The sequence below is a fragment of the Scyliorhinus canicula genome, chromosome 5, assembly GCF_902713615.1.
Source record: "Scyliorhinus canicula chromosome 5, sScyCan1.1, whole genome shotgun sequence".
Lineage (NCBI taxonomy): Eukaryota > Metazoa > Chordata > Chondrichthyes > Carcharhiniformes > Scyliorhinidae > Scyliorhinus > Scyliorhinus canicula.
The window spans coordinates 213,563,952-213,591,491 of NC_052150.1; the positions used below are offsets into that span (position 1 = coordinate 213,563,952).

Here is a 27,540-nt window from a genome sequence, read left to right on the forward strand (position 1 = left end):
ATTTTGTAGTTAATCATTACAGTTAATCATCTTGCTCATTCATAGTTATCCAATGACTGAAAAATGTGCATTTTGTAAAAGAAACAAAGTTAAATGTTTTTGTGCTTTTAGAACAAAATTTTCCTTGAAAAAAGAGAAAGCAGATACACGTTTTAATACTTCAGTCATGAGTAAAAGCATATACAAAAGCCAAATACTTTCACTACTGAAAATCTGCCATCAAAAAACAAAATCTGCAATAAAATCTCTGCTGAGTCTTTCCAATATTTTTTATTTATAACTGAAAAATCTAACTTTGTAAAAGAAATGTAACTTTGTATATTCCAGGTAAATTGGAATAAAGAGTAGATTTGACAGTTGATTAGGATTCAGGAAAAGGGCAGCATGGTGGTGCAGTGGTTAGGACTGCTGACTCATGGCACCGAGGTGCCAGGTTCGATCCTGGCTCTGGGTCACTATCCACGTGAAGCCTGCATATTCTCCCCGTGTTTCGTGGGTTTCATCCGCACAACCCAAAGATGTGCAGAGTAGGTGGATTGGCCACGCTAAATTGCCCCTTAATTCGAAAAATTAAAATCTAAATTTAAAAAAAGGATTCAGGCAAGTCACGTTTCTGAGAGAACGAAGGATAAGTAGGGGAGGTTTAGGGAGCCTTGGATAACAAGGGATATTATGAATATCATCAAAAAGAAAAAGGAGACTTTTGTACAGTCTAGAAGAGTGGGGACAGTCTGAACCCTTGACGAGTATAAAGAAAGTAGGAAGGAGCTGAAGTGGGAAATTAGGAGGGCTAGGAGGGGTTATGAAAAGTCTTTGGCAAGTAGGATTAAGGTGAATCCCAAAGCTTTTTATTCATATGTGAAAAGCAAGAGGGTGGCCAGGGAATGGATTGGACCACTTAAGGACACGGGGGGGGGGGGATCTATGTGTTGAGCCAGAGGAAATGGGCGAGGTACTAAATGAGTACTTTGCATCAGTGTTTACCAAAGAAAGGGACTTTGTGGAAGATGATTCTTGGGTAGGGTGGGTGGACAGTCTGGATCATGTTAACATCGAAAAGGAGGATGTATTGGGTCTTTTAAAAGATGTGAAGTTGGTAAGTCTCCTGGGCCGGATGGGATTTACCCCACAATACTGAGAGAAGCAAGGGAGAAAATTGCTGGGGCCTTGACTGATATCTTTGTATCCTCATTAGCTATAGGTGAGATCCCAGAGGCCTGGAGAATAGCTAAAGTGGTACTGCTGTTTAAGAAAGGTGGCAGGGATAATCCTGGAAACAATAGGCCGGTGAGCCTCATGATGGTAGTAGGTAAATTATTGGAGCGAATTCTTAGGGACAGGATTTATATCCATTTATAAATAAATAAGCAATAGACAGCACGGTTTGTGAGGTCGTGCCTCACTAATTTGATCGAGTTTTTTGTGAAGGTGACCAAGATGATTGATGAGGGGAGGGCGGTGGATGTTATTTACATGGACTTCAGTAAAGCTTTTGACAAGGTGCCTCATCGCAGACTGGTACAATGTGTGAAGTCACACGGGATCAAAGGTGAGGTGGTAATATGGATACAGAATTGGCTCGGTCACAGAAGGGAAAGGATAGCAGTAGGAGAGTGTTTTTCTGAATGGAAGGTTGGGACTAGTGCTGTTCCACGGGGATCTGTTTGTAGTATATATAAATGATTTGGAGGAAAATGTAGCCGGTCTGATTAGTAAGTTTGCGGATGGCACCAAGGATGGTGGAGTGGGAGATAGTGTTGAGGGATTGTCAGAAGATACAGCAGAACGTAGATAGGTTGGAGACTTGGGCAGAGAAATGGCAAATGAGTTTAATCCAGACAAATGTGAGATAATGCATTTTGGTACGTCTAACATAGAGGGGAAATATACCATAAATGGCAAAACTCTTAGCAATATAGAAAGTCAGAGAGATCTGGGCTTGCAGGTCCACAGATCTTTGAAGGTGGCAACACAAGTGGCCAAGGTAGTCAAGAAAGTTTACGAATGCTTGCCTTCATTGGATGGGCACAGTAAGAAGTCTTACAACACCAGGTTAAAGTCCAACAGGTTTGTTTCAAACACGAGCTTTCGGAGCACGGCTCCTTCTTCAGGTGAATGGAAAGGCTTGTTCCAGAAATGTTTATATAGACACAGTCAGAGATGCCCCGGAATGCGAGCACCTGCAGGCAATCAAATCATCAAAGATGCAGAGAGAGAGGTAACTCCAGGTTAAAGAGGTGTGAATTGTCCCAAGCCAGTTCAGTCGGTAGGCCTCTGCAAGTCCAGGCTTGTTGGTGGGGGCCGAATGTAATGCGACATGAATCCCAGATCCCGGTTGAGTCCGCATTCATGCGTGCGGAACTTAGCTATAAGTTTTTGCTCAGCAATTTTGCGTTGTCGCGTCTCCTGAAGGCCTCCTTGTAGAATGCTGACCCGGAGATCAGAGGCTGAATGTCCTTGACTGCTGAAGTGTTCCCCAACTGGAAGGGAACAGTCCTGCCTGTTGATAGTCGCACGATGCCCGTTTATTCGTTGTCGCAGTGTCTGCATGGTCTCGCCAATGTACCACGCTTCGGGACATCCTTTCCTGCAGCGTATGAGGTAGACTACATTGGTCGAGTCGCACGAGTATGCGCCCCATCCACTTCATTGGATGGGGCATCGAGTATAAAAACTGGCAAGTCATGCTCCAATTGTATAGAACTTTGGAAAGGCCGCACTTGGAATATTGCGCACAATTCTGGTCGCCACACTACCAGAAGGATGCAGAGGCTTTAGAGAGGGTGCAAAGGAGGTTTACCAGGATGTTGTCTGGTCTGGAAGGTGTTAGCTATATGGAGAGGCTGAATAGGCTTGGACTGTTTTCATTAGAAAGTCGGAGGTTGAGGGGTGACCTGATAGAGGTCTACAAGATTATGAGGGGCATGTATAAAGTGGATGGGCAGGTACTCTTTCCCAGAGTGGAGGGGTCAGTCATCAGGGGGCATAGGTTTAATGTCCATGGGGTGAAGTTTAGAGATGTGTGAGGCAGGTTTTTTACGTAGAGGGTGGTGAGTGCCTGGAACGTGTTGTCAGGGGAGGTTGTGCAAGCAGATACATTAACAGCGTTCAAAAGGTATCTTGACAAACACATGGATAGGATGGGTATAGAGAGATACGGCACAAGGAAGTTCTGAGGGTTTTTGGCACAGGTTGGTATCATGACCGGTAGACTTTGAGGGCCGTTAGACCTGTTTCTGTGCTGTATTGTTCTTTGTTCACATTTGCTACATTCCAGGAAGTGCACTGACTTTTCATAGTGAATTGTGTTTCTTGGCTAATATTGGCAATCATTATGATTGTTAATATAATTTGGTCACTTTTTAAAATGAAGGCCAGTATAAAAATGAAAGATGCTACTAGCAGTCGTACAATATAATAGTATTTGAAGTAGATTTATTGAGGAAGCAGTTTCTTTTGAGCGTGCTTCTTCCCAGTTCCTTTGTGAAATATTGCTCCAAATATCTTGCCATTTGTAAAATCTCAATTTTCTAGTGTCACAGAGGCCTGTCAGTTTGGGTTTTCTCATCAGAACTGCTCTGATGTCACAGATGGACTTGGATGCTCGCAGAAACCACGCATTATGAAAGCTTTCTCCTGCCTTTTAAAAAATTGTTTCTTGGATTGTGAGCTTTTCAGGCAAGACCAGCATTTGTTTACTTTCCCGAATTCCCTTGATAAGGTCGTGGTGAGCCACTTTCTTGAGCCACTGAAGTCCATCTAGGATGGGTACACCCACAGTGCTATTAAAAAGGAAGTTCCAGGATTTGGTTGAGCAAAAGATGAAGGACAGTTGCTATTGATGCCTATGGTCTATGAAAGAATAGTGTTCTAGGTCCAGCCATCTTCATTAATGCTGCTTCATCAATCACCAACCCTGTAGCATTGGGTCAGAAATGGGGATGTTCACTGATAATTGCACAATGTTCAGCACTATACGCAACTCCTCAGATACGAAAGCAGTCCGTGTCCACATGCAGCAAGACCTGGACAACATTCAGATTTGGGCCAGTAGGTAGCAAGTAACATTTGCACCACACAAGTGTGAGGCGATGAGCATCTCCAACAAAAGAGAATCTCCCCATGACATTACGATTGTTAAATTAGTTCCCTGTTGAGGGTTGTCATTGACCAGAAACTGTACTGGACCAGCCATAGAAATACTGTGGCTACAAGAGCAGGTCAAAGGCTGGGAATTCTGTGGTGAGTAACTCACTTCCCGACTCCCCAAAGTCTGTCCACCAGTGGGCAGCACAGTAGCATAGTGGTTCGCACAATTGCTTCACAGCTCCAGGGTCCCAGGCTTGATTCCCGGCTTGGGTCACTGTCTGTGTGGAGTCTGCAAGCTCTCCCCGTGTCAGCGTGGGTTTCCTCTGGGTGCTCTGGTTTCCTCCCACAATCCAAAGATGTACAGGTTAGGTGGATTGGCCATGATAAATTGCCCTTAGTGTCCAGAATTGCCCTTAGGTGGGGTTACTGGGTTTTCGGGATAGGGTGGAGGTGTGGACTCACCAAGACTCTTTTGAAAACAACTTTCAAACCTGTGAACTCTGCCACCTAGAAGGACGAGGGCAGCATAAACATGGGAATACCTTCAACTGCAAGATCTCTTCCAAGCCACACACAATCAAAACTTGGAACTATATCGCCATTCCTTCACTGTTACTAGGGAATGGATTCTCGGTTGTCCACTGCCAGTAGCGAATTTCCTGTTCCAGCGGGGAATTGAACATCAGCCGAAAATCCTCCCCATCAGACACCGAGCAGAGACCCTCCCACCATTGGAGGACCCCTCCCCCCAACAGAGACCACACCCCCGAACAGAGAACCCCGCAAACAGAGACCCCTGCAAACAGAGATCCCCCCAAAAGAGAACTCCCAAAACAGAGACCCCCCCCAACAGAGACTCCCCCAACAGAGACCCCCACACAAACAGACCCCCAAAACAGAGACCCCCCCAACAGAGACCCCCCCAAACAGAGCCCCTGTCCCCCCAATGGGGACCCTCCCAAATGGAGACCCCCCCCCCTATCAGAGACTGCCCCTAACAGAGATCCCCCATCAGAACCCCCCCATCAGATCACCCTACTGCATGGACTGCTTTTCAGCTTTCAGGCAGGATCTTTGTTTGGGATCCTGTTCCAGAGAATCCTTACAGTACAGAAGGAAGCTATTCAGCCCTTTGGGTCTGCACTGTACCTCTGAAACGTCATCTTACCTAGCCCCCTCCGTCCCCTCCCATCCCCGTAACCCGGCCTAACCTGCATACCTTTGGACACTAAGTGTCAATTTTTACCATGACCAATCTACTTAACCTGCACATGTTTGGACTGTGGGAAGAAATTGGAGCGCTTGGAGGAAACTCCACAGACAAGGGGAGAATGTGAAAACTCCACACAGACAAGCCACCCAAGGCCAGGACTGAACCTGGGGCCCTGGTGCTGGAAGGCAGCAGCGCTAACCACTGTGCCACCGTTCCGCCCTTTTTTGGGGCACTGTCTCTGATGGCGAGTTCATGATGGAGTTTGTTCGTGGATGGTTTTGGGGGGTTGGGTCACCCTCATGCATGCGTCCTGTTAGGAGGTGACACGTTATTCCTTTGGTGGGAGAGGGAGGGTAAAGAATGCCCCTACTTCTCAGTGGAGGGATGACAGGATTTACTTGTGGGAGTGGGAGGCTAGCCGTTGGATCACAGTATTGGGCCCCCTGCTCATAATGGTGGCCCGATACCAGTATTCTGACCGAATCCTGTGAGCTCTCTTCCATGCATAAATTTGCATGGAAAAAGAGAAGGAACCGCACTTGGGCATCACTCCTCACGCCAGCAGAGACCAGGAGCGACTCTCAGCTGGCACGTGCACTTAGTCTCCAGAATGGAGAACCAGCCCTAAATCAAAATCCTGGAACTGCCTGCCTAACAGCACTGTGGGGTGTGCCTTTACCACGTGTACGACCATGGTTCAAGAAAGCACCTCAACATCTCCTCCTCAAGGCAATTTAGGAATGGGCAACAAATGCTGCCCTAGCGAGCGACACCCACATGCTGTGAAAGAATAAAATATGAATAGAATTAGGGAAGCCTTGCTGAGTTTGTGTCCACCACATTGCCCTAACTTTGCCTGCCTGAATTATTCTGATCAACCAGCATGAAGCCAAAGGGAAATAATCTAAATGAAATCTGCTTAAAGAAGTAGCTGTGAATGTTCAAATTTTATGGTTCTGCATTCTTGCTTGGGATGTAAGAGATCCTGGCAGAAACCTGCCAACATAAGTGGATTCAGATAGAACTATGGGGAGCGACTCTCACGATCGGAGACTAAGTACCCTGGGATGGGGGTTATTTGGTTGCTCTTCCCATCTGCAACCTTTAAACCGTCAGTCAGCATCTAAAAATTAAAGTTCTCTCATAACAAAGTAAAAGTCTCCCCACCTGTAACTTAAATCCTTTAAACAGTCTGTCAGTATGCCAAGTTCAAAGATCTGTGATATGAGGGTAAAAATATTCCCATTAATGGGGTGGAAACCTTTGAAGTGGTTTTCTCACAGTAAATTTCTGTTTGTATACCGAGAAGCCCAAAAGCTTTGAATAGCATTGTTTACATTCAATTTCACGGGCTATTGCCTTTTACGAGCTTTCTAATTGACAGATTCAGGCAGTTTAAAGGGATGATTATGATTGTTTACTTATATAGCTTTGCATGATCCATTAACTCAGGGGAACTGGTGGTTTTCTTAACTACAGTTTTTTTAAGAGGCTGTATCTTTGTTCTGAAGAGCTTCCGGGTGCATTTTACCTAAATAAATTCTGCAATAGTATCAGAATCCAGGGGTGCGATCTAGCGGCTCAGTTTGCTACGGGCACAAATCCCGTTATGGTCACGAAATCTTGTGAGTTACCAATAACAGTATTTGCACCGGTTTGAAATCCCCATCCTCCCCCAAAGCCTAATGCGAGAGTATGATTTCCATGAGCTTAAATAAATGTGAATATGTAAATAAGCCGTATTATTTGCCCACCATGTATCCTCCTCCTCTGGTGGCATGGTCTCACACTGGCGCGAACCACTACTGTTTTTCAAAAGCATAAACCAGTTGTGATCACCACGCTAGGGGCACAGCGATGCCTGGAGTACTGGGGGTTGAGGGACAAGGCTGGACATTTCCCCTTGGCAATGCTGATGGCATGAGGGGTGGAAGTTTGAGGTGCTGAGAGAGAGAGAGCCCTGCTGCTTGGGGTGGAGTTCTTAAATGTAACTTTGAGATTAGGGCATTCTTTAAAAGGGACGCCCTCCTCTCAGAATCCTGGATTCACTGGTATACTTAGGCCCACCCCTCCAGCTGACTGTGTGATCTTCGCCAAAACGTTGAAATTTCACAGAGTGCTGTTTAATCAGGCAGGAAATGGCATCTGCGAAGCCAACAAGCTTCACACAGCTTTTCCCAACATTCTGTGCAATTTTGAGAAAATTCTGCCCATGGTTAGGAAGGTTTTGCAAATTTTTATCTTCTGTCTTTTACTCCTTTCATAATCTTAATTATTATTCATATAATTGATCAAACAGTTACATCCAATGGCACTTGGTGTACCCACCTGTTATTAGATTCTGATACTGATGATGTGTGCTGTGTTAGTCATGAAAAGGCAAGATTGATCAACCCATAACATGCAAACTTTTGGTTTGTTCTGAACAGTTCCAAAGATTATTAAGTTTGAAAGTGAGCTTCATGGCGTAGTGGCTGTGGAAGGAGAGGATGCCACCTTTAAATGCAGTGTCTCTCATGAAGATGCTGTAATTACTTGGTATAAGAATGGAGTCAAAATTGAACCAAGTGAGAAATATGTCATATCATGTGAAAGAATCAACCATGGTTTGACCATTACAAACCTGATACTAAAGGATGCATGTGAAATTTCTGCACAAGTTGGAAATTTAAAAACATCTGCCAAGCTTCAAGTTCAAGGTGAGAGATCAAAATTACCTTTGTTAACAAGTATTGTCAGGGCCGTGCACAATCGAAAGAATCAATCCCCTAAAAAAATTGAGCTAGTCTTTTTGAAAGCACACAAAGGCGGTTGGCTATTTCCTGTCCGTTACTAATAGCTATTTCAAAAAATGGTTAATGACTGGTTCTGATTCCCACAGAAGCAGTTGGGCCACTAAAGTGGCTCAATTAATAATAATTGCTTATTATCACAAGTAGGCTTCAATGAAGTTACTGTGAAAAGCCTCTAGTCATCACATTCCAGCGCCTGTTCGGGGAGGCCGGTGCGGAAATTGAACCCGGGCTGCTGGGCTTGTTCTGCATTACAAGCCAGCTGTTTAGTCCACTGTACTTCAAGGCAGGCAGGGCTTCTTTTTCCTTTATTCTTTCATTGGATGTGGGCGTTGCTGGAAAGGCCAGAATTTGTTGTCCGTCTCTACGAGCCGTTGAACTGAGCTATGCCGTTTCATAGGCAGTTAAGAGTCAACTACATTACTGTGGGTCTGGAGTCCCATGTAGGCCAGGCCAGGTAAAGATAGCAGATTTCCCATCCTAAAGGGACATTGGTGAACCGGATGTGTTTTTATGGCAAGCGATGATTGTTTCACGTTTACTAGCTTTCAATTCCAGGTTTATCAATTGAATTTCAATTCTACCCGATATTGTGGTGGGATTTGAACATGTGTTCCCTGCACATTAGCTTGGGCCTTTCAATTACTGGTACAGTGGCATTACCACTACGCCACTGCCTCCCTCTTCTGGTGGCTTCTGCCCCTTTTCCTACCACTAGAAAAATGACAGGGCCTGCCATTTTGTCACCCTATCCTAAAAGGCCACAGAAAATCCCAGCCGTTGTCTATGTAACTGATGATTGCTGTTAAAAATACAAATTCTTCCTGCCTTTATAATCTTTATTAGTGTCACAAGTAGACTTACATTAATACTGCAATGAAGTTACTGAGAAAATCCCCGAGTCGCCACACTCCGGCGTCTGTTCTGGTACACTGAGGGAGAATTCAGAATGTCAAATTCACCTAACAACACGTCTTTCGGGACTTATGGGAGGAAACCGGAGCAACCGGAGGAAACCCACGCAGGCACAGGGAGAATGTGCAGACTCCGCACAGTGACCCAAGCCGGGAATCAAATCTGGGATCCTGGAGCTGTGAAGCGATAATGCTACTCACTGTGCTACCGTACTGGCCACTTGGTATTTATACACTTGGTTACGTGCTCAGAAAATTCAAAATAATTTGTTAGGCATGACCTCCCTCTGAGAAAGCCATGCTGACTATCCATGATCAAATCTTGCCTCTTCAAGTGGAGAGAGATTCTCTCCTTCAGAATCTTCTTCAGTAGTTTCCCAACCATCGACGTGTGACTCCCTGGTCTGTAGTTCCCTGGCCTGTCTCCACAACCTTTCTTAAATAGTGGGGGACCACATTAGAGGTCCTCTGGCACCTCCCCCATGGTCAGAGCACCGGAAATCTCCTTCCTTGCCTCCCACAGCAGCCTGGGACACAATTCATCCGGACCTGAAGATTTGTCCATTTTTAAGCCCGCCAATATCTCCAATACCTTGTCTCTCTCGATGACAATTTTCTCAAGAACGTCATAATTTCTCTCCCCAAGTTCCATAACTACCTTCTCATTCTGTTGAGTGAAGACGGATGTGAGATATTAGTTGAATACCCTACCAGTGTCCTCTAGCTTCACCCACGATTTCCCCCTTGGTCCTTAATGGGCCCTACTCTTTCCCTGGTTATCTTCTTCCCATTTATATACTTATAGAATATCTTGGGATTTTCCTTACTTTTACCATCCAGAGCTTTGTCATATCCCCTGTTTGCCCTCTTAATTGATTTCTTAAGCTCCCTCCTGCACTTCTGTACTCCACTAATGCCTTTGCAGACCTGCTCCCCTTATACTTGTTAAAAGCCTCTCATTTCATTCTCATCATATCCTGGATGTCTCTGTTCATCCATGGTTCTCTGAGTTTGTTACACCTTCCTATTACCCTCGGCGGAATATATTGGGCCTGTACCCTCCCCATTTTATCTTTGAACAACCCCCACTGCTCTTCTGTAGGTTTCCCCATAAAGTAACTCTTTCCAATCTATCTTGGCCAGATCCTGCCTTATTTTGTTAAAATCTACTTTCCCCAATCCAAAACCTTTTTTTTGCAACTTGTCTATTTCTTTGCCTATTACAAATTCAAATTGAACCATGTTGCGGTCACTGTCACTAAAATTACTAAAATGACACCAAAGGGCAAAAAACGTTAGTGGGAGTTGTAGTGACAGTAGTTGTGAGGTTGGGGGTGGCATCAAACATGAAATTAGAGATGCATGCAGTAAGGGTATAGCAGTTATCATGGGTGACTTCCATCTGAATATTGATTGGGCTTATCAAACTGCTAGAAATGCGTTGGAGGAGGATTTCCTAGAATGTATAAGGGATGGTTTTGCCAACCAATATGTCGAGGAACCAACTAGAGAGCAGGCCATCCTAGACTGGGTATTGTGCAATGTGAGAGGATTAATTAGCAACATTGTGGTGCGAGATCCTTTGGCGGAAGAGTGACCATAATATGGTAAAAAACTTCATTAAGATGGAGAGTGACAGTTAAGTCTGAAATTAGTGTCCTGAATTTAAAGAAAGCTAACTTTGATAGTATGAGACATGCATTGGCTAAAATAATCTGGCGAAGGATACTTAAGGGGTTGACGGTGGATAGGCAATGGCAGACATTTAAAAAACACATGAAAATGAAAATGAAATGAAATGAAAAAATGAAAATGAAAATCGCTTATTGTCAAGAGTAGGCTTCAATGAAGTTACTGTGAAAAGCCCCTAGTCTCCACATTCCGGCGCCTGTCCGGGGAGGCTGGTACGGGAATCGAACCGTGCTGCTGGCCTGCTTGGTCTGCTTTAAAAGCCAGCGATTTAGCCCAGTGAGCTAAACCAGACCACATGGATGAACTTCAATAATTGTACACTCCTGTGTGGCTCAAGAGTAGACATAGACATAGAATTTACAGTGCAGAAGGAGGCCATTCGGCCCATCGAGTCTGCACCGGCTCCTGGAAAGAGCACCCTACCCAAGGTTAACACCTCCACCGTATCCCCATAACCCAGTAACCCCATAACCCAGTAACCCCACCCAACACTAAGGGCAATTTCTGGACACTAAGGGCAATTTATCATGGCCAATCCACCTAACCTACACATCTTTGGACTGTGGGAGGAAACCGGAGCACCCGGAGGAAACCCACGCACACACGGGGAGGATGTGCAGACTCCGCACAGACAGTAACCCAAGCCGGAATCGAACCTGGGACCCTGGAGCTGTGAAGCGATTGTGCTATCCACAATGCTACCGTGCTGCCCGCTAAGAAGGTGGAAGGTGGCTTAACCATGGTTAACAAGGGAAATCAGGGACAGTGTTAAAGCCAAGAGGAGGCATACAAATTGGCCAGAAAAGGAGCAAGCCTGAGGATTGGGAGAAATTTAAAATTCAGCAGAGGAGGACAAAGGATTTAATTCGGAAGAGAAAATAGAATATGACAGTAAGTTTGCACAAAACAAAACCTACTGCAAAGCTTCTATAGATATGTGAAGGGAAAAAGACAGTTGAAGACAAATGTAGGTCCCTTACAGTTAGAATGAGATGAATTCATAATGAGCAACAAAGATTGGCAGACAAGTTTAATAAATACTTTGGATCTGTCTTCACTAAGGAGGACACAAATAACCTTCCGGAAATACTAGGGGACAGAGGGTCTAACATGAAGGAGAAACTGAAGGATAATGTTAATTTATATTGAAATTGTATTACAGAAGCCCCAGCCTTGTTCAAAAAGAAATTGGAGAACATGACAGTTGAAGAAAAAGAGAGAGCCGTTTTGGAAGTTGAATTCTCAAAGCCTTGTGACGAAGTTAAATGGATGAAAAATAATATCATCATTCAGCCTGATGAAAAAATAGATATTAAGGTCGATGGAAACAAGCAGATCCTCACCATTAAAAATGTGAGCTTTGCTGACCGTGGAAATTACTGCTGTGAAACACTTCATGAAAAGACAAAAGCAAAATTAAATGTGGAAAGTGAGTATGATGCTTTATACAGTAGCTGCTTTCTATCTTGCAATATGATGGTTTTAGCCACGATTGTCACCTGTCTGTTAAGTATCACCTGCTATGCCTCAGCAGCCCCACTTTGGCAAGGCAGTCTCTGCTATATTTGCTGCAGAAAAAGACAATGGCTTGAGAAGGTGCTTGATTTGCTGACCAGTTTCTCTGGGTCCTCTTCTTGGCCAGTTAAGCTTTCCATTTCTTTGCACAAGCTATAATATATCTTTGACAGTATAGAGTCAGTAAACTGGATTTCCCTTCATAATCCTCTTTTGGAGAAAAATTAGCAGGAATGCCTACCATTGAATCCTCATCCCAAAAGTATGCTTTTGAGGTTGGTGTATTTCTCTGCTGGAGATTAAGTGCAATATATTTATTTCACAAAGATGGGAGGGGAACTGTGGTTGGTTGCAGTGCACCATTTCTTCAATTACTGCCAGTAAACTGGACAAGATGTTCACACCAATAAGGGGCTGGGCTGTGTCGTATAAAAATCTGGAATATATAGTCGAACTGCCCATAGTACCATCCACACTGTGATGTAAGCGACACCCAACTCAGTGTGGTGTTGGGCAGAGAGCACACAAATAGCTTCTAGCTTGTATCCGTTACTGTATATTTGTAAATAGTTCTAGTAGTTAATAATGACTTAAAGTTAACCTTCTAAAGTCTATGAAGACTTCATCATGCCAAGCGAGATATTACCAATATCTCACAACTTGGTAGTGGCTTGCAGAAAAACCCAGAACCTTGCTAAAATGCAGAAACAAACTGAAATGCTGGAAGATTAAGAACAATTCACCAAAGCATTCTGACCTGAAAAGAAGCTCCAGAAGCAGAGGTGCAAAGGAAACATTGCCTGGAAAAATCTCCAAAGAAAGACTTGGAAGCTGAAGACAGAGATTTGAAATTCCATACTGCAACCAAAGAGAAGGCTCCAATGATTCTCTTCTGAAAGTCCAGCTTCATAATGCAGTGTCGGACAAGCACTGCAGTGCAGAATGAGACCATTTGGCCCATTGAGCCTGCACTGACTCTCTGAAAGAGCACCCTACCTATCCTCTTAGCTGAGTAACCCCACCTAACCTTTTGGACACTAAGGTGCAATTTAGCATGGCCAATCCATCTGACCTCCATATCTTTGGACTGTGGGTGGAAACCCACGCAGACAATGAACAAACTCCACACAGTCACCAAAGCCCGGGTCAATGGCGATGTGTGACAGCAGTGCTAACCACTGTGCCACCGTGCCGCTTTCCTAAAGAACATTAGTGAACCAGATGGGTTTTTATGACAAACGACAATGGTTTCATGGTCATCATTGGACTTTTAATTTCAGATTTAAAAAAAATCAAATGCAAATTTCCCCATCTACCATGGTGGGATTGAAACCCGCGTGCTCAGAACATTACACTGTGTATCTCGATTACTAGTCTAGCGACAATACCACTGTGCCACTGCCTCCCCGTAGAAAGGTGAGCTAAATCTTTCAAAATTCCAAGCTGGAGCAAGTCTTGATAAACCTTCAAAGTAATTTGATGTCAGAAGTGCAGTTTGAAAGAACTGGGGGGGGGGGTGATTCTCCAAAATGGAGACCGAGTGTTTGTGCCGCCGTGAACGCCGTCACGTTTCACGACGGCGCGAAACAGGCACTGGGATGACGGGATTCTGGCCCTCATAGGGGGCCAGCACGGCGCTGGAGCGGTTCTTGCCGCTCCAGCCTCCCTTCCCGCCGCCAAATGAGCGCCGCGCCAACCCGCGCATGCGCAGTTGGGCCGCGCCAACCTGCACATGTGAGAGGGACTTCTTCAGCGCGCCGCCCCGACTCAACATGGCATTGGGGTTCAGGGGCCGGCTGCGCAACAAGGTAGGCCCGGGGGGGGGGGGGGGGGGGGTGGAGAGGCAGGCCCGCCGATTGTTGGGCCCCAATCGCGGGCCAGACCCCATCGGAGGCACCCCCCGGTGAAGGAGCGCTTTTCCCTGCCCCACAAGCCGCCCCCCAATACTTTGCACAGAGTTCCCGCCAGCAGAGACCAGGGGTGAACGGCGCCGGCGGGAATCTGCCTTAGCCGCGCGGCTGTTCGGCCCATCCGGATTGAAGAATTGGCGGCCCTGCTGATTCCAGCAGCCGGCGTCGCGTCAAACGCGCCGGCGCAAATGGCGGCGATTCTCTGCACCATGGCGAATTGCGCGCTGCCGTTGGGGCGTCGTGGCACGGTTGCGCCGATTCTCCGGCCCAGCGCGGGGCTCGGAGAATCGCGCCCCTGCTTTGCTAAAACCCAGATCCCATGTCAGTTTTAACATGTTGCATCCATTCTCGTCCGAATAGTGAAGAGAAAGACTTTCTCTCCGTGTCTGCGTGGGTTTCCTCCACGTGCTCCGGTTTCCTCCCACAGTCCAAGAATGTGCAGGTTAGGTGGATTGGCTATGCTAAATTGCCCCTTAGTGTCTGAAAGGTTAGGTGAAGTTACTGGTTTAGGGTGGAGGTATGCGGTTAAGTAGGGTGCTCGATTGGCTGAATGGCCTCCTCCTGCACTGTAAATTCCATGATTCTATGATCTGAAACATCCCATATATATATGTATATAATTTACAAATACATCAGCCACACCCCCAAAACATTTTTAGAACAAATAAAGTACCCTCCTACATAGATATATAGATACATAGAAGATAGGAGCAGGAGGAGGCCTCTTGGCCCTTTGAGCCTGCTCCGCCATTTATCACAATCATGGTTGATCATCCAACTCAATAGCGTAACCCTGCTTTCTCCCCATAGCCTTTGATCCCATTCGTCCCTGCTGTATTTAGCTGCCTCTTCAATATATTCAATGTTTTGGCATCAACCACTTCCTGTGATAATGAATTCCACAGGCTCACCACTCTTTGGGTGAAGAAATGTCCCCTCATCGCTGTCCGAAATAGTTTATCCTGAATCCTCAGACTGTGACCCCTGGTTCTGGACACAACGACCATTGGGAACATCTTCCCTGCATCTACCCTGTCTATTCCTGTTTGAATTTTATAAGTCTCTGTGATATCCCCCCTCATTCTTCTGAACTCCAGTGAGAACAACCCTAACCTAGTCAATCTCTCCTCATATGACAGTTCTGCCATCCCTGGAATCAGTCTGGTAAACCTTCGCTGCACTCCCTCGAGAGCAAGAACAGCCTTCCCAAGAAAAGGAGACCAAAATTGCACATAATATTCTCGGTGTGGCCTCACCAAGGCTCTGTATAATTGCAGCAACCAATAGTTACTGTACCCCTTCATCCTCCCCTATTTAACCCCCCCCCCTCGCCTCCTGCCCGCAAATGTTCTAATACTTCTTGTAAAAGTCGATGAACAGCTTCCATCTCACAAAGAACCCCTCAACCAGACCTGTAATGGTGAACTTCATTCTCTCAAAATGAAGAAACCCAGCAATGGTTTCAGGCACTCCAAAATTGGCAACCCGTGGAGAAGGCCACCATTCTCACCACTTGAGACAATATATCCGTGTCTCTCTCCCAGAGCCCCACCAATTTTGGACAGGACCAGAACATGTAGGCATGTTTCTAGGGGTCCTGGTACATCGTGCACACTGATCGGCCACTTCTGGGAAGAATCTGCTCAGCCTTGCTGGTGTCATATGTGCTCTATGCACAACTTTAAGTTTATTAAGACTAAGTCTAACACACAACAAGGATGCATTAACCCTATACAGTGGTTCTTCCGAAATCCAACCTCGCACTGTGCCTCCTAATTCCTCCTCTCATTTTTGCTGCATTGCCACCATCGAAACTTCCTCCTTCTTGGCCAACTCGGTGTACACATTGGAGACCTTGCCCTCCCCAATATCATCCTCTGAGAGGAGGCAGTCCTGTAGACCAAAGGGCGGCAACATTGGGAACGGACCCATCTCTTTACTCAAAAAGGCCCCTATCTGGAGGTATCTGAACTCATTACTACTGGGCAATCCGTAAGCCTCGTTCAGCTCAGTTCGGTCCGGCTTTGACATTCCTGATGTACACTCTAATCAGGGCGAACATATCAATATAGTTGATAGATGAAGAGAATGAAAAGCATGCGAACAAAATCAAAATGATTATATTCTGGAAAGCTGGTCTCATAATTCCATCTTAACTAAATTCTCAGTGATACCAGCTACAGTTTAACTAAGGGTATCAAACCAATGATAGTCATGATTATGTGGGGTCCAAGTACCTAATTTCAATAAATTAAGCTTTCTTCCCTTTTGCCGTCTTCATTTTTGCCACTTTTAACCCCTTTTGTTTATAATCTTTTGTAAATCACCAATTTATTATTCAGAATATTGATAATTATTTTTTGAAATAGTGCGAAAAATTAAGCTGATGAAAGGGTTGGAGGAAGTGAAAGTGTATGAGAAAGAAACTTGCACATTTGAAGTTGAGCTGTCCCATGAAGATGTGGAAACAACCTGGTTGAAGGACAGTATTAGAATGAAATCAGGAGCCAACTGTAGGATTACCACACTGGGCAAGAAGCATGCCCTGACATTGTCCAATTTGAAGGTTGAAGATTCGGGGCTGATTAGTTTCAAAGCTGAAGATATACGTACATCAGGAAGACTCATCGTAACAGGTAAAGCTTGTGTTAAAAGGCAAGAGAAGTCCTGTGGTTTACTATGGGGCATCAAAATACTTCTTAGAAAAGAGAATAATTGCTTTAAATTTCTTCAGATTTATTTAAAATGTTACATTTATTACTGCCAGAGAGGTCGTAGCATTATCTCCCTATTGGGGTGCCCATGTACCTAGTTTGTAGTTTGAATTTACACCAGCCGCTGAATGATTCTTCAACCATTTTGAGGTTGCATCCCTGTTTCTGGTGGAACTGCTACAGTATGCATGGGACTCTTCCTATAATTCACATCATTGGAGCAACCTAACAGGAGAGAAAACAATGCTTGGGGGTATCGATTCTAACAATAAAAGTGATGTTTTAAAAACAAAGAAAGTTAGAGTAACTTACTAATTTTCTTCCAAGGGTTTGCGTAAATATTATTCCCTTACATTTTCTTCTCCTTTAAAGCCTAGCTTAATTAGATTAGTTATTTAGTATCTGCTGCTATTATGTTTCGCACTCTCAACTACTGTTCATTGCATGGTATGAACATATCTAAAGAATATATAAAATGAAAATTTACAGCATTTCAAAACATTAATTTCCATTTTTGGGAATAAGAAGCCCATGGTTGTTCAGTTCATTTTGCAAATTGTACAAATTCTAAAATGTAGATAATAATTAAAAAAAATATTTTGGCTGCCACGAACACTGATCGTATTCAAGTGACATTACCATTGATTAATGTTTTCTGATTGGAACATTTCAGAATTATATAATCTAGAATATAAACTTGAAAATTCCTAGCTTTATCAGATGCATAAATCCATTTATTTTCAGTCGGTTAAAGTATTTGATAAAACACCAAAGAAATTGCAGACATATGTGTTGAACTTTCATAGGTCATTATTTAAATGCTAGAGTGTTTAGATGAGAGTTTGATACATTAAAAAAAAACTTAATGGTAAATACAGCTTGAAGTTTTGATCCAACGCAACTTTAAAAATACTGGCCGCAATTCTCGGAAAAAAATTCTAGGTGTGGAAGCGAGAGGGAATTGCTGCGAGCTTCCTGGTGCTCATTCAGCGAGGCTGGCAATGCATGTGTATGTGCCGCCTGTTGAGCCAGGGCCTTCCAGCCCCAGAGAATGCCTGCCAGTGGATCAAAGGCCATGGGATGAGGTAGGCAGCTGGCAGCCTACACATGAGATGTGCATTCTGGGGAAACACCTAAACGTAATGATAGAGCTAGGAAAATCAAGCATGTTGAGTATCACTGAGGGCATTGGGAGGGGGGTAGGGATGTGTGTAGGTAGGTGGTGGGGAGGGCAGGGGGTTGGCAGGTGCAGCACCAGTGGGAGTGGGGTTTGTACAATACATTAAACACTTTTTTGCACAACCATGATGATGTCTCTGTCACTTCCTTCCACAATGTGGCTGACCTCTGGACTCTTTGCCCATCTCTCTAAGCACTCCCCACCCCATCTTCCCCCTCCCTGTCGCGCTCACCCACCTTCCGGCTGTGGGCATGACCTGGAGCTGTGTTCCATCCCCTGGATGTTCGGATGTATGGATTGCCACCCGCAGTGTTCAGGCACAGTGTCCATGCATCAAGGTGTGATTGGGATGCCAAGTGATGACTCATAGAATCATAGAATTTTCAGTGCAGAAGGAGGCTATTCGGCCCATCAAGTCTGCACTGGCTCTTGGAATGAGCACTTTTCTTAAGACCACACCTCTACCCTATCCCCGTAATCCAGCAACCCCACCTAACCTAAGGGCAATTTACCGTGGCCAATCCACCTCACCTGAACGTCTTTGGACTGTGGGAGGAAATCAGAACACCCTGGGGAAACCCAAGCAGACACAGGGAGAACGTGCAAACTCTGCACAGACAGTGACCCGCAGTTGGTGGGGTTACGGGTGGTCGTTGGGCAGACAGGCAGGAACAAGGGTTGCCCCCGGAACGGGTGCACACGATCCAGGGGTTGGCATGGTGGTGCCGGAAGCGGTTGCCCCCCCAGCGCCTCCCACACCCTCCCATGGCAGCCCACCCCGGCGGAGGGACCCCCAGCTCCTATCTAAGGGTCCCCCTCCCCCATCGAGCACTGGGGTGGAAAGTTCAAAACCCCCAGGCTCATTGCCTGTGAGGAAAGATGGCTACTCACTCCCTCGGCCTTTCTGCCAGGTTCAAAAGGACTACTAATTGGCGCCAGCGTGAGCATTTGCTGGGAAGGCCGTGGAATGACAGGAGGCTGTTGGATATGAGGTGGCTCTCCATAATTGTATGGAAATGGGGCTTAAGTGGTGATAATTGGTTTATCGCCACGCTATGGCAAGATCCCGAATTCACTGTGGAAGCGGGCCGATTGCATCACAAACTGATGGGCGCCTGGCGCGGATCCTGTTTTTGGCCTCTCCCGCTAATCACCGGCCTCTTTAAGTTTAAGCGAGGACGTATCAAGGCCGGAGAATCGCGCCTACTGAGACCAGTGGGATAACTCATTAAACAACATTACCAGGAACGCATCAATTGTATTCCCGTCCTACCCTGATACTTATTGATATTGAGTCATAGAGGTCTACAGCACAGAAAATGCCTTTGGTCCCATCGCATCTGCGCAGGTCCAAAACAACCACCTAAGTATTCTAATCCCATTTTCCAGCACTCAAATGCCTTGACACTCTTTAAGGCAGTGAGTTCCAGATTCCCACCACCGTCTGGTTGAAAAAGGTTTTTCCTCACATCCCTTTTAAACCTCCTGCCCCTTACCTTAAATCTATGTCCCCTGGTCATCGATATCAAGGGGAAATGTTTCTTCCTGCCTACTCTATCCATGCCCATCATAATTTCACACATCTCAATCATATCCATCTTCAATGTCCTCTGCTCCATGGGAAACAACCGCAGTCTATCCAATCTCTCCTCATAGATAAAACTCTCCAGCCAGGCAGCATTCTGGTAAATCTCCTCTGCACCCCTTCCAGTGCTATTACCTCTCTCCTTAACATGGATTCCCAAACTGCACACAGTTTGATATCGTTTATCATGTTGGTTTTGGAACTTGCCTATGGCACTCCACTAGCTAGAGGTTGCCATCCTGAAAATGCCCCTCTTATCCCAACTCTCTGTCTTCTATTAGTTAGCCAATCCTCTAGTCATGCTAACATACTACCCCAACACCATGGGCTCTTATCTTATTAAGTAGCCGTTTAAAGTTAAAGTAATCTTTAGTGTTTCTGCTCAATTTCTGAAGGCCACCTTGCAGAACACTGACCCGAAGATCAGAGGCTGAATGCCCTTGACTGCTGAAGTGTTCCCCGACTGGAAGGGAATATCCTAGGGTGTGACCCATCAGGTCCAGGTCACTTACTGGCCGTTTGCACCATTAGTTTCCCAAGTACTTTTCCACTAATTATATAGTTCTTGCATTTTTTTTTTTTTTATTAAACAATTTTATTGAGGTAGTTTTTGGCTTTATAAACAGTTACAAACATCATCAGAAAGGAAGCAAAAAAGGCAAAAAATGTGCAAACATCCACGTACTTTCAATACTTCCACCGTAACATATTGCACAAGCCCGCTCCCCTCCCACCGGTACTACCCGCCATATTTTCCCTCCTACTCTACTCTACCCCCCCCCCCCCTCCCCCCACCCCCCTGCTGACGCTCACTCTCCCGCAAAGAAGTCAATAAATGGTTGCCACCTCCGGGTGAACCCCTGCACAGATCCCCTCAAGGCGAACTAAATTTTTTCCATCCCCAGGAAACTCGACATGTCCGCAAGCCACCACTCAGTCTTCGGGGGCTTTGAGTCCCTCCACGCCAATAATATTCGTCGCCGGGCTATCAGGGAAGCAAAGGCCAAAACATCGGCCTCTTTCTCCCCCTGGACGCCCGGGTCTTCCGAAACCCCAAAAATTGCCACCCCTGGACTCATCACCACCCTTGTTTTTAGCACCTGGGACATGACCCCCGCAAATCCCTCCCAGTACCCCCTCAGCTCAGGGCATGCCCAAAACATGTGAACATGAGACCCTAGGGGCCTCACGGTAGCATGGTGGTTAGCATCAATGCTTCACAGCTCCAGGGTCCCAGGTTCGATTCCCGGCTGGGTCACTGTCTGTGTGGAGTCTGCACGTCCTCCCCTTGTGTGCGTGGGTTTCCTCCGGGTGCTCCGGTTTCCTCCCACAGTCCAAAGCTGTGCGGGTTAGGTGGATTGGCCATGCTAAATTGCCCGTAGTGTAAGGTTAATGGGGGGGATTGTTGGGTTACGGGTATACGGGTTACGTGGGTTTAAGTAGGGTGATCATTTCTCGGCACAACATCGAGGGCCGAAGGGCCTGTTCTGTGCTGTACTGTTCTATGGTTCGCTGGTCCTCCCTCGCACCTAGCGCATTTGTCCACTATCCCGAAAAATTTGCTCATCCGAGCCACCGTCATATGGGCCCGGTGAACGACCTTAAAGTGGATCAGCCCGAGCCTAGCACATGTCGCGGTCGAGTTTACCCTACTCAGGGCCTCTGCCCACAGCCCATCCTCCATTTCCCCGCCTATCTCCTCCTCCCATTTAAGTTTCAGTTCCTCTGTCTGGGACCCTTCCTCCCTCATGAGCACCTTATAAATACCCGAGACTCTACCCTCCCCTTCGTCCCTCCCAGAGACTATTCTGTCGAGGATCCCCATTGGCGGGAGGCGCGGGAAAGATGGGACCTGTCTACGAACAAAGTCCCGCAACTGTAGGTATCTAAAATCATTTCCCCTTACCAACCCAAATTTCTCCTCCAAGCTCCTCAAACCCGCGAAGCTCCCTTCCAGGAACATATCACCCACCCTTCCCGCCCCTGCTCGCCGCCATACTCGGAACCCCCCATCCATTCTGCCGGGGGCAAACCGATGGTTGTCGCAGATTGGTGCCCCCATCTCCCCCACATGCCTCCTCCACTGGCCCCATATCCGCAGGGTCGCCACCACTACCGGGCTGGTGGTGTACTTGGCCGGCGGCAGCGGTAGAGGAGCCGTGACCAGGGCTTCCAAACTGGAGCCCCTGCACGAAGCCGCCTCCACCCGCTCCCAAATAGACCCCGTACCCACCATCCACTTCCTTATCATAGCGATGTTGGCCGCCCAGTAATAATTGACCAGACTCGGCAAAGCCAGCCCTCCCTCGCTGCGGTTCCTCTCCAACATCACCTTCTTCACCCGTGGAGACTTTCCCGCCCAGACAAAGCTCATGATCAGCCCGTTAACTCTTTTGAAGAAGGACTGTGGGATAAAGATCGGGAGGCACTGAAAAATAAACAAAAATCGAGGGAGGATTGTCATCTTTACAGTCTGCACCCTCCCTGCCAGCGACAGCGGGAGTGCATCCCATCTCCGAAACTCTCCCTTCATTTGCTCCACCACCCTGGCCAAATTTAACTTATGCAGCCTGCCCCAGTCTCGTGCCACCTGGATTCCCAAATACCGGAAATTTTCCTCAACTAGCCTAAACGGTAGCCCTCTCAATCTGTTCTCCTGGCCCCTTGCCTGGACCACAAACATTTCACTCTTGACCGTATTTAATTTGTATCCTGAGAACTGGCCGAACTCCCTCAGTATTCCCAGTATAGTTCCCATCCCGGCCACTGGGTCCGACACGTACAGGAGCAGGTCGTCTGCATAAAGAGAAACCCTGTGTTCAACCCCGCCCCTCACCATCCCCGTCCAACCCTCTGCGGCTCTCAGCGCAATCGCCAGCGGCTCTATGGCCAGCGCAAACAGCAGCGGGGAGAGCGGGCAGCCCTGCCTGGTCCCTCGGTACAACCTAAAGTACTCCGACACTTCTCTGTTGGTCCTGACGCTGGCCCTCGGGGCCTGATATAATAATTTGATCCAATGCACCAATCCCTCCCCGAACCCAAACCGTCCGAGCACCTCCCATAGATAGTCCCACTCCACCCGGTCAAAGGCCTTCTCGGCGTCCATTGCCACCACTACCTCCACCTCTCTACCCGCCGGGGGCATCATTATCACATTGAGCAATCTCCTCAGATTGGCCGCCAGCTGCCTACCTTTCACGAACCCCGTTTGATCCTCCCCAATCACCTCCGGTACACAGTCCTCCATTCTACCCGCCAGTACCTTTGCCAGGAGCTTGGCGTCTACATTAATCAGGGAGATTGGCCTGTAAGACCCGCACACCTCCGGGTCTTTATCCCGCTTCAATATCAGAGATATGGTGGCTTGTGACATTGTCGGCGGCAGGATCCCTCTGTCCCTTGCCTCATTGAAAACCCTCGCCAAGACCGGGCCCACCAGCTCAGAGAACTTCCTATAAAACTCTACTGGGTATCCATCCGGCCCCGGGGACTTCCCCGACTGCATGGCCTTTAGGCCCCCCAATACCTCCTCTACTCTAATCGGGGCCCCCAGCTCTTCCACTCCCAACTGTTGGGAATGTTAACCCGTCCAGAAACCTTTTCATCCCCTCCGGTTCTTCCGGCGCCTCCGAAGGATACAGCTTACGATAGAAGTCCCGGAATACCCTATTCAATTCTGCCGGATCCTCCACTTTGCGCCCCCCCTCGTCCCTCACTCTACCTATTTCCCTGTCCGCCTCCCTCCTCCTGAGTTGCTGCGCTAACAGTCTGCTAGCCTTTTCCCCATACTCGTACACCACTCCCCTCGCCTTCCTAAGCTGTTCCACGGCCCTGCTCGTGGATAGTGCCCCCAGTTCCGCCTGTCGCCTCTGCCTCTCCCTGAATAAAACCTCCCCCGGGGACTTCGCGTGCTCTTCATCTATCCGACACATTTCCCTGACCAATCTATCCATCTCTGCCCGGTCTGCCTTGGCTCTGTGGGCCCCAATTGAAATCAGCTCCCCCCGCACTACTGCCTTTAGCGCCTCCCACACGGTCGCCGCTGAGACCTCCCCAGTGTCATTCACCTGCAGGTAATTTTTTATACATTTCCGAAGCCTCTCGCAGATCCCCTCCTCCGACAGCAGTCCCACATCTAGCCTCCATTGCGGGCGTTGATAACTCGCTCCCCCGAACTGCAGGTCCACCCAATGCGGGGCATGGTCTGAAATGGTAATTGCTGAGTATTCCGTGTTCTTTACCTCCCCCATACAGTCCCTGCTTAGTACAAAGAAATCTATCCTGGAATATACTTTATGGACGTGCGAGTAAAACGAATAGCCCCTTCCTGTTGGCTGTCCCTCTCTCCAGGGGTCCACTGCCCCCATTTGCTCCATAAACCCTTTCAGCTCCCTTGCCATTGCTGAGAGTCTACCCGTTCTGGGACACGACCGATCCAAAGTCGGGTCAAGGACCATGTTAAAGTCCCCTCCCATTATTAGCCTGCGAGAATCCAAGTCCGGGATCTTCCCCAGCACTCTTTTAATGAAGTCCACGTCATCCTAGTTCCGGGCATATATATTCACCAGCACCACTCTTCTCCCCTCCAGTCTGCCCCGTACCATCAGGTATCTGCCTCCCCTGACTGCGGATATGCCCTCTGCCTCAAATTGCACGCGCTTGTTGATCATGATTGCCACCCCTCTGGACTTCGAGTCCAAGTCCGAGTGGAAAACCTGGCTAATCCAGCCCTTCTTAGCCTGGTCTGGTCTGACACTTTCAGATGTGTCTCCTGCAACATAATTACGTCCGCCCTCAGGGCCCGCAAGTGCGCGAACACCCGCGCCCTCTTAACCGGCCCATTCAGTCCCTTGATGTTCCAGGTGATCAGCCTGGTCGGGGGGCACATCCCACCCCCCCCACCCCGCCGGTCAGCCATAGCCTTTCTCGGGCCCGCCCCTGACCCGTGCGTCGCGCCATTCCTGGCCCGCCCTTTGGCTGCCTCCACCCTCGACCTCCTTTCCAGTGCCTATTTCAAGTCCCTCTCCCGTCAGCAGAACAACCCCCCCCTCCCCTAACCCCATCCCCCGATACCCCCACCCCTGCCATCTACTGGCTGTAACTTCCCCCCCATCTGACTTCCTTGACTAGCCAATCTGCTAGCCTGGTGACTCAACACTCCGGCGCCTTCCTGTCCCATTCCCCTTGTTTCCCCGTCCTCCTCCCCACCCACTGGGGCGAGCCGGCCCCAGTGTCTTCCGCGAGCTGCACAAAAAGCCCAAACAGGAAAAAAAAAAGAAAAAAAAAAAAAAACCACAGAAAAAAGAGAAAAAGCACATAAATGTCCATGAACAAAGGAAAGAGTCTCAAATGTTCCGCTTGGCCCCTTTGGCCCAGCAAACCGTTGAGCAGCAGTCCAGGCACATTCGGCGTTCCTTCCCACAAAAATCCTCGGGCCCTAACTCGTGTCCTTGGGGCCTCCTTTCGGGACCAGCCCCAGGTCCCTCACAAAATCCATCGCTTCTTCGGGCTCGGAGAAGTAGTGGTGTTGACCCTGGTGCGTGACCCATAGCCGAGCTGGGAACAGCAGACCAAACTTCACGTGCTTCTTGAACAGCACCTCCATGACATTCTTAAAGGCTGCTCGCCGCCGAGCCACCTCCTGGCTTAGGTCCTGATAAATGCGGAGAACACTGTTGTTCCACGTGCTGCTCCTGGCGCTCTTTGCCCACTGCAGCACCCGCTCCTTGTCCACGAACCTGTGGAACCTAATCACCATCGGGCGGGGGGGTCCGCCCGGCCGCCCCTGCCTTGCCTGCACTCTGTGTGCCCCCTCCAGCTCCAGCGGTCGCGGAAAGGCTTCGGCCCCCATCAGCTGCTTCAGCAGGTCTGCTACAAACGCTGCAGCATCAGCTCCCTCCGCCCCCTCCGGGAGGCCGACCATCCTCAGATTGTTCCTGCGGACTCTATTCTCCAGCTCCTCCACTCTGTCCAGCAGTCTTCTCTGCCGCTCTTTCAGGCCGTCCACTTCTAGCGCTGCAACCGTTTGCGCATCCGCCTGCTCCTCCACCGCCTCTCCCAGCTCCTTAACTTTAACATCCTGGGCGTCCAGCCTCTGGTTCAGCTGATCCACCGCTTTCTGGATTGGGTCCAAGCTGTCCCGCTTCAGCGCTTCAAAACTGGACTTCATTACCTGGAGCATGTTATCCAGCGCCAGCTGGATTGCTGAGTCCGGGGTCCGTGTGTCCGCCATCTTAGGTCCCAGGTAATTTTCTTCAGGTCCTTGTCTCTGTCCCTTTTTCTCCTTCTTCTTCTGCCTTCTGGAATCCCGCTGTTCCATGTGCCGCAGCCCGCTCCTCAGCGCCTTCGCTGCCGCTTTCCTTCGCCCAGCTCCTTAAATTTTACCTCCTGGGCATCTGAAGTGGGTCCAAGCTGTCCCTCCTCAGCAACTCCAAACTTTTTTTTCCCTTTGTCCTGGAGGAAGGAAGGTCCGTGGGTCCGCCATCTTACCCTTCAGGTCAGCTTCCTCCTTGCCTCCGTCTCTCTCTCTTTCGTCCTCACCTGCTGGCCTCCCACACTTCCATCTGCTGCAGCCCGCTCTCCTCTTCTTTCACGTCAGCCTTTCTGCCGCCCCCGTGGTCCCGCTGTCGCGGGGAATCAGCTGTTCAGCCCGGCCGGAGTGAGAGCCCGCCGAATATGCGGCTGACTCGGACATCGCCGCCCCCGGAAGTCTACAGTTCTTGCATTTATTACCCCTTTTTCTACCCTTAGATTATTTAGTACCTTTGTAATGTTATTACTCCACTGTGAAGACTGAAGTAAAGTATTTATTTAACTCCTCTGCCATTTTCTGGTTCCCCATTATTATTTCCCTAGTCTCATTCTCTAAGGGTCTGATCTTAACTTGGCCTCTCTTTTCCTTTATATATATTTAAAGAAGCTCATTGTTCACTTTTATATGACTTGCTAGTTTTCCCTCATAGTTTATCTTCTTTTATTTGGTCAACTTTTGTTGGCTTTTAAAACTTTCTCAATCCTCTGGTTTACCATTAATCTTTACCACTTTATATGTTTTTTCTTTCATAAGACCATGAGACATAGGAGCAGAATAAGGCCACTTGACCCATCGAGTCTGCTCCACCATTCAATCATAGCTGATATTTTTCTCATTCCCATTCTCCAGCCTTCTCCCCATTACCCTTGATCCTCTTATTAATCAAGAACCTATCTATCTCTGTCTTAAAGACATTTAGTGATTTGGCCTCCACAGCCGTCTGCGGCAGAGTTCCATAGATTCATCACCTTTTGGCTGAAGAAATTCCTCCTCATACATGTCTGCCATTGCTGATCAACCGTCTTTTCTGACTCAACATTTTCACTCTCAAATTGAATGCTAAATTCTATCATGTTATGAATCTTTGTTTCCTCGGAGATCTTTAATTCTGAGATTGTTTATTAAATTTGCCTCATTACACATTACCAGATCCAAAATAGCCGTATCCCTGGTTGGATCCAAAACGGTTCTAAAATAAAATAACAAATAATAACCTTTTATTGTCACAAGCATGAAGTTACTGTGAAACTAGGAAATTGTTTTGAATGCACTCGAAATTCTTCTGCTTGGCTACCTCTACCAATTGGATTTTCCCATTCTGCATGATAATTATGTCACATGATTAAAGCCCTGCCATTTTTACATGCCGTCATTATGTCCTGTTTTATTTTCCATCCTTCAGTATAGCTACTGTGAGGCCTATTGACTACTCCCACCAGTGTCTTCTACCCCTTATTATTTCTTACTTCCACCCATATGGATTCTATAACTTCCAATCCAAGATCATTCCTTGCTACTGTATTTAGTCCATCTCGTGCTAACAAATCTACTCCACCACCCTTTCCTCCTTGCCTGTCTTTCCGAAAAGTCACATACCACTGAATATTTAGTTCCCAGCTTTGA

The 27,540-nt window shown here is 47.4% G+C and overlaps 1 protein-coding gene across 3 annotated transcripts in view; it reads left to right on the forward strand.

Moving 5' to 3' along the window:
- The window catches only part of obscnb (obscurin, cytoskeletal calmodulin and titin-interacting RhoGEF b), an 896,193-nt gene that overhangs the window by 126,415 nt on the left and 742,238 nt on the right, over positions 1-27,540 (forward strand). For all 3 annotated transcript variants that reach the window (XM_038798455.1, XM_038798456.1, XM_038798458.1), the window contains exons 15-17: positions 7,732-8,001; positions 11,863-12,129; positions 16,495-16,761. In XM_038798455.1, coding sequence (XP_038654383.1) covers positions 7,732-8,001; positions 11,863-12,129; positions 16,495-16,761 — 804 coding nt within the window. The remainder of the gene's footprint in view (positions 1-7,731; positions 8,002-11,862; positions 12,130-16,494; positions 16,762-27,540) is intronic.